The sequence below is a fragment of the Bidens hawaiensis genome, unplaced genomic scaffold, assembly GCF_021521415.1.
Source record: "Bidens hawaiensis isolate Kalapana, Puna unplaced genomic scaffold, B.hawaiensis_p1.1 tig00023225_1, whole genome shotgun sequence".
Taxonomy (NCBI): Eukaryota; Viridiplantae; Streptophyta; class Magnoliopsida; order Asterales; family Asteraceae; genus Bidens; species Bidens hawaiensis.
Window position 1 is genome coordinate 91,474 of NW_027505032.1, and position 15,356 is coordinate 106,829.

General features: G+C 36.7%; 1 protein-coding gene across 1 annotated transcript; it reads right to left on the reverse strand.

Moving 5' to 3' along the window:
• Positions 1 to 5,223: 5,223 nt before the first annotated feature.
• LOC143609990 (pentatricopeptide repeat-containing protein At3g26540-like) lies at positions 5,224 to 8,028 on the reverse strand. The gene is made up of 2 exons (XM_077084594.1): positions 5,735 to 8,028; positions 5,224 to 5,665 (listed from the first exon to the last, which is right to left on the reverse strand). Exon 1 carries the CDS (start codon positions 7,958 to 7,960, stop codon positions 5,891 to 5,893), a length of 2,070 nt encoding a protein of 689 aa, XP_076940709.1. The 5' UTR covers positions 7,961 to 8,028; the 3' UTR covers positions 5,224 to 5,665; positions 5,735 to 5,890.
• Positions 8,029 to 15,356: the final 7,328 nt, after the last annotated feature.

A 15,356-nucleotide genomic window follows, 5' to 3' on the forward strand; every position in this document is an offset into this window, starting at 1 on the left:
AATTAATGCGATGGGATATGAACAGTAGAGAGAGAAAAACATCACCCAACCAGTGACTGCCACGTCACGCGGGAAATTTGAAAAAGAGAAAAAGTTGCACAGTCGGGTACAGTGACAGCCGTCAAAAACGTTCCATCATCTATTCACGCGCCTGCGAGTGGTCAACTTGTCCTTTTTTCATGATTATATATACCAACAGGAGATATTTTCAACCTAATTCAAAAAGAATCAAAAATCCCTAACATACATTAAGTCCAGAATTTCACCCGCATAAAAACTTCACACGGAAGAAACACTGGACTGGGGGGACTTATAGAGGTAGGGTACCAAAAAGACCCAAATACCCTTAAGTACCACCCGCGGGTCACAGAGAATGCTCTTATAAGCCACCCACGGGACATACGGATCACCCGCATATCACGATAAAGGAGGAACGTCCTCATAACACGCGCTGAAGCATCTAGGCATCCTCAAAAGTCACCCGCAGGATAGGACACCCGTCCGCCCAAAACAACCGGAAGACAATGCCAGCGGGACAGCTGTCACCAATCAAGTACTCTCTAGAAGAAGGTTCACTATTCTTACTTGGGGAATACGTGACATACTAACCAATGAACAAAATACACCTGGCCAGGTTGTTATAACCGTGCACATGGCCAAGGTGCGATCCGTCCTATCAGTTGGTGACACGTGTCCAGGTTGTTATACTCATGCACATGAGACGTATAGCCCAACCTATCACAAGAGAACACGTGTCCAGGCGGTTACCAAAGGTCTTCTAGAAGAGGACAGCTGCCCCAATCATCTTCCATCACCCTTCGGCTATAAATACATTTGTCAAACGGTATGAGGTATTCATTCACTCACCTATATCCTACTACACTTAGTCTACATACCTCAGTACTTTCTTCATTACGAACAATACTGATTCTCACGCCGGAGGGTGGTTACAGGAAGACCCCCCCCCCCCTCTTGTCCTTCCTGTAACGAGACTCACGGTGTCTGTTTTGCAGGTTCCGGTCACTGGACTTTGGGAGGTTGTACTCATATCTTGGTTATAATTATCGTATCCTACCTTGTGGACTCACTAGATCCAGGACCCATACCCGGGGATTGGATCTGTGTTTCTTCAGTATGTTTCCAAATACAATAAAAAAGTTGGCCGTCGGGTGTAGAGTCATAAACTATGTTACAAAAGATTAAGGTTTCTACGTACATATAGGATGCTTAAGAACATATTTTGAATTATACGATTGTTACAAAAGCTTAAGGTTTATACATATATGATTTCAAAAAGTGTGAGGATTGTATTGCTAGCCAAATAAAAACATAAAGGGAGGACAACTCTAGAGTTCTACAAAGTACAAAACCACAATACCAAGTTTAGTTGAAATTGTTATTATATGTTAAAAGAAATGTTAAACCAAAGGTACAAAACAAACATCATAATGTCCAACCCAAGTAACACAAACATCATGAAAGCTTGAAGTATAAATTTATGATGGACAACTCTCCCAAAATTGTATATATATATATAAATACGTCAACAGATTGATATCTTCTTTTCAAGAAAAACAAAACAATTCATCGAGCCATGAGCTAACTTTAGTTGGTCACAAATCGGTCACACACTCAACTTCTAGCTTGAATAGAAGATTGAGAGCCGTGTCAGCTTAGCTCGTATTATCATGAGTTCAAGCATAAATCCATATCAATCGAGTTCGACTCACTTCTTTAATGACCCTAGTTAAAATTTAACTAGAAGATGATAATTAAATTAATATAAAGGAAAGTTGTGTTTCCTAAGGGTTTAAGGCATGATGCCACATGCCACCATTTTGTTGGTAACAAAACCTTTTGTAATAAGCATGGAGTATAAAACTTAAAAGCCAACATATATAAAGGCAAAACGACCAAAAGAAAGTGGGCAAAAGAGACAAAAGAGCTATATAAAGGAACACGGGGATGCCGAGTGACAATCATATCATACACAACATATATTCAACTTAAGAAAAAGAACTTATTTTAATTAATATTTGTTAATAAAAAAAAATGTGTCACTCAATATTATAAAAATATTGCATTGTAGAGGAAAGCTGATAAGAAAGATAAAAATATGGATTTATAACCACAATGGAATAGAATGTGTGACTAAAACTTGAGCCAAAAGACAGTAGAGGTACATATACAATGACCAACTAGCTCTAAAAATCCATCTAATCTATCCCTAGGTTAATGTTTTGATTTTTTACATGAAAGTATATTGTGGCATGTTATAACATGAAATGGATTCATATAAAGTTTGAAGTTCATAAGGCCGATTTTAAATAAAGAACCACAAAATAACTATGTTTTAATGGTGTTTGTAAGTTTGATATTTCAAGATATACAACTAAGCTCCCATTTTTCTATCAAACTATAAAAACAAATATAAATAATTACAATTAGGTCATACATAATTGTTAATGTTCTTATGTTCTTCAACTATTTAAGAGACATTTTTTGTCACATCATTATTTTTTTTAGCAAAAAAATGTGTGCAATAGATAATGCCTCTTTAATAATTATCACTTCAAGCCACATAGAGCTTTATAGACAGAACATTCTCAAGGGTAAACTCCATGGTTTTGAAACCACATGGTAAAATGGCCATCATTCTATGCGGGTAGGCTGGTAAATTGTGATTATGGCAAACCTTTGCCATGTTGATATAATTGTTGAAAGTTAATATATCTAATTTGTGTGTCTTTTGACAAACTCAACCATATTAAATTCAATTTGTGTGCCATTTGACAAACTCAAGCATATTTAATATTTAATTTAATTTATGTGTGATTTGACAAACTCAATGCACATACAGGTGGTAATTTAATTGGCAAACGGTCAATTTGTGATAAATTTACCAACGGTTATTAACCATTCTCCTCCACTCCAATTCACTCCAAATCATAGTCACAAAATAAACCATCTTTCTCATTCTAGCCATGGATAAACAAACAATTATAGGCGGTTCAAGCAAAAATCCTGAGGAGTCAGTTTGACTTTTGAGCAAACGAGCGGGCGGTTCAACTACACGAGGTGGTGGTTTGAACACACGAGGGGGGAGATTCAAACAATCATGATGGGTTAATTCGAACAAACTAGATGTGTACACGTCAAAGAAGGAAGCAACGATTTAGAGCATTGATTGTGGAACAACGCGAGAGTGTCGCCAAAGGGACGTATGACAGAGACTTTAAGACGTATATGAGGCCACACGATCATCTAGAGCACGAAGTGAAGAAAATCGTAATAGTTTGTAAATGAGAAATTGCAGCAACGGATAATTGACAGAATGATCATTTAGTTTAAATTTTCATATATTAATTTTTTGGTTTGAATTGTCATATTTTATATTCCAGTTTTCAATTATGTAGTATTTTTTTAATTTTAATACATTTAATTGCTAAATTTATTTTATTTTTTAAATGTTTTAGGGTACGTGTAGGTAGGTGTTTTCAGTGATTTAATGGTTTATGGATACTTAAAAGTAGAAATGAGGTGACATTGCAAAATTGGTCGATACATGAGTTAGTACTCATGAGGGTCCTTCCCCCCTTATAGATTTATAGAAACACTAACGTTCTTATAACACCCCATAATGCCAGGTGATGGTGTAGGGGCTTTATCCTGCCCCTAACGCCATTATAATGCCCCATTACATATTTTCATATATAAAGACAAGTAGGAACCCACACAACGCGGTGGGATTCGAATACGACTTGCAGCATGATAATCAGATTATGTACGAAATGCAAAACACAACTTTAATAATGCCAAATTATATACTAGTGGGAACATGTGCGATGGTGCAGGGCCAACATTTTACAATACGATACTCATTTTCCGTTAGTTTAACAATCCTTTTGTGATGTATTATATAGTACGCCTAGGGGTGATCAGAATACCGAATTAACCGAACCAAAACCGAAAAAACTGAACCGAAGCACTAACCGACGGTTAATTTTTTATTTTTTTTTTGAAAAACCAAATTTTCAGTTTTCCATTTTTCAAAAACCGATAAAAACCAAATCGAATCGATTTGATTGTGATGAAGATTATGAAGATGATGAAGATTGGGACTAAACTTTGAAGATGAACAAAATGATGATTAAAGATTGTGTTTTTTGATTAAAAATTTTGTTGAAATTTAAACCATACTGCTCTATCAATCTTGTATTCAAATGGTTGCACGTAACATGCGTCTATTTTTTTTTTTTTGTATTCAATATTTTTTTGGTGCTTTAATACATTCTTACAAGCTTAAAATCATCTTCATTTTCAAAATTTTCTCAACGTATACACATAACTGAAAAAAAAAAGGCTATAACTGAACCGAAACCGAAAATAACCGGAAAACTAAAAACCGACGGTTTGTGTATTCAAAAAACCAATGACTTCAGTTTCGGTTTCGTCTAAAAACCAAACCGAACCGTACTCAGCCCTAAGTACGCCTGTTAGTTTTTTTTATTCGTAGCTTAAGTGTTGTTTATGACTTGTAACGTCAAACCAAGATTTGAGTATTGGAACTAATGACCATATTATACAACCAGTCAACTGGAAGTCACAACTCACAACAATTACTTTTCATGTCAAACATGCTTGAATAAACAAATTCTGTTTCTGCTTAAAATTATGGTCTAACATGCAAGCAACTTGATTATCTAGTACTACTACAGTACTACATTAAAGCCACCTATTGATTATCTAATACACAAGTCAAGAAACTTTAACTCAAATATTAGTGTATAAATTTTCCATAAGGTCCGCTACCGACTATCTTATTGATGATATTTTCCATAACTAACTGCTGCAAATATCTGTCCTTGTAAGGGAGTGCCACCATATCCTATTGAAACCAATAAAACAAAATAATTGATTTTTCAAAGTGAACAAATAGCTTAAAAGTCTATTGTAGATATGATAACAAAGATATAATTTGTTATTGTTTAAGGCCAGTACCAGCACAACGGCAGCAATGCTGCATACCTAGCAACCACAGCATTAATCAGATATCGGTTTTAAGTGGAGCAGAACAAACGGCCAAATGATATATTTTTATTTCTTCAAAACAAGATCACCAACCAACCCATTTAACCTGTTTAGATAATCAGGCCACAAAAGTCAAGTTCGGGCTACCCATGTTAGGGTCAACAGGGTTGTGATCAAGTTGGATTATATGAACCCCATGAACAATCAAGTTTCAGTTAATTAATAAAACATCATGATTGATTATATAAGTTCCAAAAGTATACTAAGTTTAAGATGCATAAAGTTAGCGGTGTTAAGAGGGTTTTAATTAGTTTTTGGGCTATTCAGGTCGAATCAGTCAGGTTTTGGGGGTTCAAAACTTCAATCGAATAACGATTTAAATAAGATCGGTTTAATTGATATTCAGTTATTTGATATTCGGGTATTCATATTATGAAATGGGCTGCTAAAAAAACTATGGTTGCTAAAAAGTACATAGATTCAAAATATGTGTATATACATACATGTGTTACCAAATAGACGAAACACGTTAAACACGCCTAAAAACAAAAAAAATCCTCACCTAGCAGTGCCACCTTGAAACTCATTTGGTGCAAGCTTCCATGCCCTGGCCTTTTTCAGAAAGTTCCTTGATCTACATATAATCAACATATAAGCAAGACTTTTTAAAAAAATTATAAATCTAAAGAGTATGCAAACTAACCTCATGTGCGATGGGTTCACCAATATAGAGGGCGGCTTGAACCACCCTCGCCAAACCTTGACCACCACCAATCACCAACAGTTAAGCGGGTTCTGCCATATTGCAATATATCCCGTCAAATATCAATGGTGGTAAAAAGCGAGGCTCATATGCAGTTCATCTATGATCCATGAGTTCAAATCTAAATGGGACTGATGGATTCAACTCATTAAGCCGATCAGCCGCCCATTTCCCAAGCCTCTTATGTCTATAATGACGACACGCATCAAAAACCCTTTTCAACATCGATGCAGTCGGGTCAAAATGCATATTGTTAACAAAATTCTCAAGTTCACCAACATACCCATATTTAGCATATAATTCAATCATCAACTCATAATGCTCCAAACGTGGTATAACACAATAATCTTTAATCATTGCATCAAAATACTCCCGACCCAATTCAACCCAACCCTCATAGACACAAGCCAACAAGACCCCTTGAAATGTGGTATAATCCGGCTTCAACCCTTCACTTTTCAGCATCTCAAAAAGATCAATCGCCACATCACCCTTTAAGTTATGACAACATCCCAATATCATAGAGTTATAAAGAATCATATCATGCAAAGTGGTTTCTTTAAAAACTGTGAGCGCGTACACGATACACCGACATTTGGAGTAACAATCAACCAATGCTCCTTTCATGACAATGTCTATTTCATAACCATTTCTGACCAAAAACGCGTGAATTTGTTTACTTACATCAAGTGCAAAGATATTTGCACACGCGGCTAATATAGTCGCAAGTGTGTGCTTATGTGGCGGGGTCTCTTCTAGCATTTTTCTAATAACCATCATTACTTCTTCACTTCTTTTGTGACAAGCGTGACTGGTTAATATCGAATTCCAAGAAACATCGTTTCGTTCGTGACTCATTTGATAAAACCATGCTCTACAACTTCTTAAGTCTCCACATTTTCCATACATGTTAAGAAGACCATTACCGACAGCTAAATTATCGTTAAAACGATGTCTGTATACATAACCATGAACTTGTCTTCCCAAATTAACATCTAAAAGCCCAGCACATATGGTCAAAGCCAACCCGATTGTAACTTGGTCAATGCAGATATTTGCTTTGGAAGCAAGCTGGATAATTTCCATAATTTCCAAACCGTCTATGTATTTTTTATTATTCGTGTAACCAGCCAGCATGGCGTTATATGACACAATGTTTCTTTCAGGCATTTTGTCGAACAGTTCCCGTGCCTCTTGGGTTCTACCATTTGTTGCATAAGCGGTCACAATTGAAGTCCAGTTGATCAAATCTTTCGCATTCGGTTGATTAAACACTCTACGCGCACTTTGTAAATCACCACATTTTGCATACATATTAATCAGAGACCCTGAAACCACCAAAGTGTCCACAAGATTAATCTTGACGGCAAAACCATGAATTTGCATCCCCTCATTAAAAACGGAAATCCTCGTACAAGCACAAAGGGTGTTTGAAGCCGTAAAGGTTAACGGCATAACCGCATTCTGCCTAACCATTTCAAAAAACAACACTATCGCCTCCGCCTCTTCGCCCATATCGTAACACCTCTTAATAATCACATTCCAAGAAACCTCATTCGGGTCAGGAATCTCATCAAACATCCTCCGGGCATCGTTCAAAAGCCCGCCTTTCCCGTACACATCGACAATGGAGCTGGAAATAATCACATTACTAGAATAACCATACTTTATAACCACTCCATGTACACCCATTGCAAAACGAACATCCAAAGCAGCACCACTTGAACATTTCAAGATAGAAGCAAAACTAACCTCATTCCACAAAAACCCATCTCTCATCATCCCCAAAAACGCCGTTACCGCTTCCTGGGAAGACCCGTTAAGCGCGTAGGCGGAGATCAAAGCGTTCCAAGAGCCGCCGTCTCTGTGGGGCATTTCGTCGAACAGCTCGCGTGCGTCATCCAAGGAGGCGCATTTGCCGTAGCACTCGATGGCCCGGTTGAGGAGGAAGAACGGTGGGGTCGGGTTGAAGGTGATTAAGTGAGATTCGAGCTTGCGGGTCTCGACGATGGCGCGCTTGGCAGCACAGAGTTGGAACAAGGAGGCGTATAAGGAGGTGTGGAAGGGAAATGGGGAGTCGAATAAGGTGGAGACAGCTTTGGAGAGGCTGCTGAGTTTAAGTTGGGTGTGGATTTTGGTGGTTACGCTTTTCACATTGGCTCCCATGGAAATGGATAAATAAATTAAGAAGAAACACCCGACTTTTTCTGCAGGTCCACCTGTAACCACTCACAGTTAACAATGTACAACTTCAAAATTAGTGGAATTTTTTTATAACGAATGTATTTTAGAAATAATATTAGGATAATGGGATGATAATAAAAGAAGGAAACTGGTTAATCCGAAGGTTTAGGAGGAAATGGAAAATATAATCTGTCATTCTGAAAAGCGACTTACATGAGAACTTCTAATCCGTCATTTCTAATAGCGGATTAAGAGTAAACCCACTTAACCCCGTTAACCGGTGTTAGTTTTAACAAACCAAACTAACCCCTTTTAACTTTTATACCTAACAAATGCTAACTTTTTATACCCCTTTTATTTTGGATTTATGCATGCTGCCAAACCAAGATTGCAAAGTTAACATTATGGCATTCACATGGAGACTATTTCACATAATAATGGAGACTATTTCATATGACAAGGCTGCAAATTTGACATGCAGATACTGTTGTATAATTGCGTACCTGAAGGATGAGTTCGATCAATGATGCAAACCTGCAATCATGATATCAATCTTGGTTTATTGAACAATTGCATGGATTAATCTCTGAATCGTGAATCACTTTCAGATAAACATATTTGCGGATTACACACAATGATTTATCGGATAAGACAGAGATTTTCTGTAGTTGGAATTGGATTTTAATGATTCTGTGAATGTGATGAAGGAAAAAGGAAGAAGTAACCGTCCTCTCTCTATTCTGTGTATATTGATTGATGGAGTAAGGTTCCAGAGAATAAAAACATCGGCATATATAAACCGATTCTCATATCTCACATGAGCCCAAATAATTAATCATAAGCCCACTTATCATTATACTTAAACCCAAGTATAAAACCAAATAATAAAGCCCAAATAACATTATTGTTAAACAAGCTCGCACTCTCGCGTCAACTAACTCGTTTAACCTCTAACGTTATTTCCTCCATCAACAAGTTAATCCAATAACACTAAAATAACCAACAATCCTCCCCTATTTTAGTGATATCCATGATAACTTAACCATCTTCACAGAAACGCAAACGTATGCATAAATGAATATGTCTTACGGATTGAATTTTCATCTTAGTAAATTGCACGATCCAAATATTCGAATATCGGGGTGTCCTATGGATTGAACCCTTGCTATCATTTGAATACTTGAAGGCAAAATACACATACGTTTATAAATCCAAATTCCATTCGACACAATATTTTACTAGCTTGTGTCCTAATCCTTCAAAGAATATATCAAAGCTCAAGTCCAAAGTTTCTTGAAGCGTCTAAACTCCATATTCTTATAGGTAGTTCATTATTCTCGCACCCGCACTGCAATTTATCAATGAACTATTAAGAAGCTATACTTCAACCTTCTTTATCTTGCGGTTCGAACACAAACCTTGGGATGTTTATGATATTGTGTTCCAATATCTCTATGGCAAGCTTTCCGTATTGAATTCAGCATCTAACGTTGTATTATATGGGAATTGGGTGTCTTGACATAGAATATTAAAGTTTGGACTTTGAACCCATCCCATGACTGATATGCTCATGAGATCTCTTCCTAATCTTTTAGTTAGATCATTAGTCAAATTATACTCAAATATTACAAACTGAACTGATATCACAACTTGCATAGTATAATATATAACTGTCTAGACTTTTCATTACACAACTGACTATAACTCATAATCAGCACAATCCCATTTGATAGATTTTGGTGATATCAGTTTGACCACATTGAAATTTCATAATAACAGTTTCTTAGCTGTTAAACCACTTTTATCAGTTTTAAAACTGCTAGAAACTTGTATTCCATTGTCAAGTGATACAAATTCATTTCTTAATTACCTAAGAAATGAAACCTTCTCCAAGAGAGAATACACATCCATAGTTAAGCAGTTTGATAACTTGATAACTGCTTGCCAGTGTTGAACACTATGATTACTATTATATCTACTCTAATTATCCACAACAAACAATGTGAGTCCTTGTGCTAATCATAGCATACATCAAATATCCAATTAACTTTGAATACTCTAATTATGAAATAGAATCACCTTGATTAGACAAAACTTGATATTAGGATCTACAGGAGTTCTAACTGAAGAATAATCAAATTGATTGAATTTCCTCAATACTTTCTCAATGTAATGACACTATGTCATGGTTTTACCATTGTTACTCCCTTTTATTAGTATACCTAGGATAACATTAACCTCCCTCATATCCTTTATATTAAACCTAGAATATAATAATTTATGTCTTATTAATCACTCAAACCAGAGTAAGATATCAAGGAATTGGCAATTTCTTTTAAGAATGTATTTTTCCATTCATTCTAAAATAATTCACATGACCTAACCTGACATGCAACAATATATACACATAGTCTACACTGCTATGAAATGATTATGACACAATTCAATAGCAAATGAGACATTAATATTTAGTTTAAATACTCCATTACACAAATATCCAAATCCAACAAAGGTTCGTGCCAAGATAAAATAAATTTACTTGACTTAATAACCTGGTTAAAACCACCAAACAAGAGTTTCTTTTAATCCATAAAATATACAACACATAATCTAAAACAAATGTTTTCCAGAAGTCAATACAATTCAAACTTTTACATTTCACATCCTAAGTACAAATCTATTTTCCTATGATTTGAATTTTTCAAACCATCTCGAATCCTTGCATACATGACTCATATCACTCGAGTCTATTCACCATGCAAGCATGCCATCCTTTACATAAAAGGTTTCAGAATTAAACGATGCATAATTCTTAACCGAATTATATTTAGAAACCATGGACTTTTTAAGTCCATTAACAAACCCGAAGATCGAGTTTCACTTATTTCACATCCCAAAGGGTTTTCCAACTTGTATACTTCTAATTGAGTTAATTATTACCCGGGCCGTGGCCCGTTAACTCTATATGTGTACTATCGGGGCAAATTTTATAACAATATTTATATTTCATTCAAATTATAAAATAAATATTGTTTCTTTAAATCAAATCCAAATTTTGTGTTTTGCAAATAATTAACATGCCCCGAATGAATCAACTACAAAACTTATACGCTTTGTCAAAATCAAAGTAGAATAATAAACGTACCTTTTGTAGCATTTGGGTGTAGGTTCCCAGCCGGATCTACACGGAATATCTCAGTTTCACTCGTTGACGGAACAACGTCTTCGGTCTCACAATAATCGCGTACACCTGGCCATACAGACGAAAACTCTTTTTTTTTTTTTTTTTTTAAACAAAGACGAAAAACACGGTTACTCGGGATTGATCATCCCATTCAGCTCAACAAGGTTTTGAAAACGAGTTTTGTCAAACGCTTTAGTAAACAAGTCAGCGAAATTATCTAACGTATCAACCTTTTCGAGCACAATCAGTTTCTTCTCAGCACAATCCCGTATAAAATGATGACGGATGTCAATATGTTTAGTTTTTCTATGCTTTACGGGATTGTTAGTTACTGAGATAGCAGCAGTGTTATCAATGCAAATAGGAGTATGAGTGAAATTCAGACCATAATCGCGCAATTGCTGTTGAATCCAAAGAACCTAGGAGCAGCAGTTCGATGCTGCCATGTATTCTGCTTCACAGGTTGAAATGGCGACTGAGGTCTGTTTCTTGCACTGCCATGACACTAATCTGCCTCCAACAAACTGACATCCACCTGTTGTTGACTTCCGACTCTGATTGCATCCTCCATAATCAGAATCCGTGTAGGCGACCAACTCCAAGTCTCCTCCTTTCGTGTACCACAACCCCAGCTTAGGTTTGCCTTTGAGATAGCGCAATATCCTCTTCGCACCCTTCAAGTGAGATTCCTTTGGCATATTTAACGTATCAACCTTTTCGAGCACAATCAGTTTCTTCTCAGCACAATCCCGTATAAAATGATGACGGATGTCAATATATTTAGTTTTGCTCTGATACCACTTGTAAACCCCCCCGGGGCGTCGCCTATCGATACGAGATCCGCACGAGGTCTAGGAGTGCGGAATCCTCCTAGACTCGTTTAATGGTGTAGAAGACGAAGAACACAATTACACACAAACACATACACGAACAAACACACGAATGGGATAAACACATCTGCAGATCATTTATATCATAACCAAACCATGTTACAAAACGAACAAAAACAAAGACACGGCCGACCCGATGTGAGCTCTACCTCGGGCCGTCCCACACGACTCTCCCTCTCGGTTTCTCTCTAGCTATTATTTTTACCTTATAACTGTTTTCTCTAGCTTTAGTGAAATGATGATCTTCTTTTAATGTTTTAAATTGAGCATCCAAACTAACAAACTGATCAGTTATAGTTGTCAATTGTTCAGACAGATTTTCACATTTCGTATAAGGGAGTTTAGTACTTACCTCGGAGAGCTGGTCTGTCACTTCTGCCATGTAAGCTTCATTTTCGCCATTCACTTTCTCACTTCCTGCGGTTTCGATGTTCGCCAAATTGGCCTGTTCGAACACTTCCTCCACATGCAGATTCCAGTTGTACTCCCCGTTCTGTCTGGATATCATGGCCCTATTCTCATTACCACTCCCACTCTGTTGTGTAGACCTGTTTTGACTGCGTTCTACACGTTCATTTGTGCACTCTTTCGCAAAGTGTCCATTTTGTTGACAGTTATAACATCGCACCTTTGACTTGTCAAAACCTGGTCTTTCACCAACAAACTTTCTACCTGTCTTCTTCATAAACCTCTTAACTCTTCTCACAATCATCGCCATCTGCCACTGCAGATCCATCTCTTCCAGATCATCAGCATCGATCTGATCATAGTCTTCGTCCAAAGTTGCAGGATCAACAATCTTACCCTTAATGTAATTTTCATATGAAGCAATGAAAGATGCATAGAGAGCAAACTGTTGTTCAGCAGATTTAACACTCATGGGCATCTTTGAGTAGTTGTTGTTCGAAACACTTGGAGAAAAACTACCCTTGGTTGCTTGAGGTTTAGAAGTATTTGATCCACCAGCTACAAAACACACATCACCATTCATGTTGAGAGATACATGACCTTCATGTGTTGAGTTAGCGCCCGAGTCTCCTTTTGAGTAGTAAGCAGATGATTCAGACTTCGAACTTGAACTTGAGTTAACTTTTGCACCATACATTCCTGGATCTTGAACCTGATCAGTTGGTGTCTCTTTTCGAACCATGTTAAGTTCAAACGTTCGTAGTTTGTTGACTGCTGTTTCCAAGTCATAGTCGGCAAACTCTTTGTCTTCTCTCATCAAGACAGTGTACATCTCCCATTTCGGTGGGAGAGCATCAAGAAGCTTTTCCACGATCTCATCTTCTTTGTAAGCAATGGAATAATTGCTGAGTTCGGTCATCAGATGATAATATCTCGTGATGATATCATCAAGTGATTCATTCTTCAAGTACTTGAACACCGAGAATTGGGTTTTAAGTAGTTTAATCTTTGATGCACGAATCCCCACATTACCCTCAAATCGGTTTTCAAGCGCTTCCCAAAGTTCTCTAGCAGTTTTATACTTCCTGAAGGTGTGAAGAATCTCTTGTGGAAGAGCCATTGTTATCGCTACATGAGCTTTGCTTTCAGCCTCATACATTTTCTTTTCTTCTTCTTCCATCTTGTTGTATTTCTTAATCTGATCACGACCCTCATACTCAGCAGTTGGTGGAATGTATCCATCTTGAATGCACACCCACATCTTAGCATCTTGGTATTTGACATATTGTTCAAACCGATCCTTCCACGCCACGAAATCGGTTCCCTTAAGCATCTTCGGTGCCTTAGTAGCTGAACCCGCTTCCACTTCCATCTTCACCAGTTCTGTAATGTTTATAGAAGTCATCTTTCACGAAACACACAGAAACCCGAAAAATAAAAATTGTATTCTTAACAGTACTGTAGGCGAAGTTGAAGTTAACTTCGCTTAAGTCTGAACTTCGCTTGAATTCGTAACTTCGCTCTCTTTTCTAAATTCGCCTGATTTAGCGAAGTTATGGATAACTTTGCTTAAGATAAGCGAACTTGTGAGGTATGCGAAGTTGTGGATAACTTCGCTTGAGATAAGCGAACTTGTGTGGAAGGCGAAGTTGTGGATAACTTCGCTTAACCTTATATCTTCGCCTAAACCCTACAAACAGTAGCGACAACTTCGCCTGATGAACACGATGATTTTGCAGGTTTGATTTCTGGATTTTGCGAGGTATGCGAAGGTGTTATGGGTTGTTTTTGATGGTGGGAGGTGAGTAGGACACAAAAACTCGGTAAACTCGTCCCGCGAATAGTCGAACGGAACGATTTCTACACCCGCGTGATAATCCCGAACCACACAATCACGAGCAAAAGCTCTGATACCAATTGTAGGTTCCCAGCCGGATCTACACGGAATATCTCGTTCTACGTAGGTGCGGAATCCCTACATAAGACGTTACGAGCGTAGAAGACGATACGAGTTAACACGATCAAACACACGTTACAATAAACAAAGACACGTTGTATTGCAACCGAAAACACGTGATATCAATCACAAACACTGGACTCGTAAACTTGATACAATGAATAACCCTCCCTAAACAAGCCGTAACCTAATGTTTATATAACACGACAACTTCGCCTAGCATGTTTAGGCGAAGTTGTCACTAACTTCGCTTATTAAAAGAACAAAAATATATATATATATATATATATATATGTATATGTATATGTATATGTATATGTATATGTATCATATATTTCTCCATGTGCAGCCATATCAGTTTGTATACAGCCATAAAAGATAAAATCAATAAACAGAATCATTGACTTTCAAATAGCCCATAATTAATTTATTTTGTCGTAAATCCTTTTCAAAATATATCTCCAAATCAATTTTTAAAAAGTGAACAACAAATGATCAACCATATTATCTAAAATAATATGTGGAAAGACTTTATATTGATTTTGAAATAGTTCCCTTTCAAACTAATATACATATATGCGATGACTTTAACCCTCAAATACAAACAAAAGCCAGTTTAGTTGATTTCACATGTCATCAAAAGGAATACACATGTCAAATATAAGCATTAGATTGAACTCAAAAACATATATAATTAAGATGCAATAATCCTAGTATTTTTAAGGTAAAATTCCTAATCGATCCATATACAATACAAAGTGATGGTTCCTTTGAGTGGATATATATTTTATTTATTTATCTCAAATAACATATTCTAAAATTGTTGGGTTTAATGTGGAGGCTCGATTGTTTTGGGTCCGGTTCAAGAAAACTATGGAGCAGGAAATTAGAAGATCAAATTGGTTGGCCCACTTATTTTTAATTAAAGCCCATATTAAT

Bases quoted from the DNA above. Each gene is read 5' to 3' on its own strand.
- LOC143609990 (XM_077084594.1), bottom strand. From the start codon at position 7,960: ATGGGAGCCAATGTGAAAAGCGTAACCACCAAAATCCACACCCAACTT.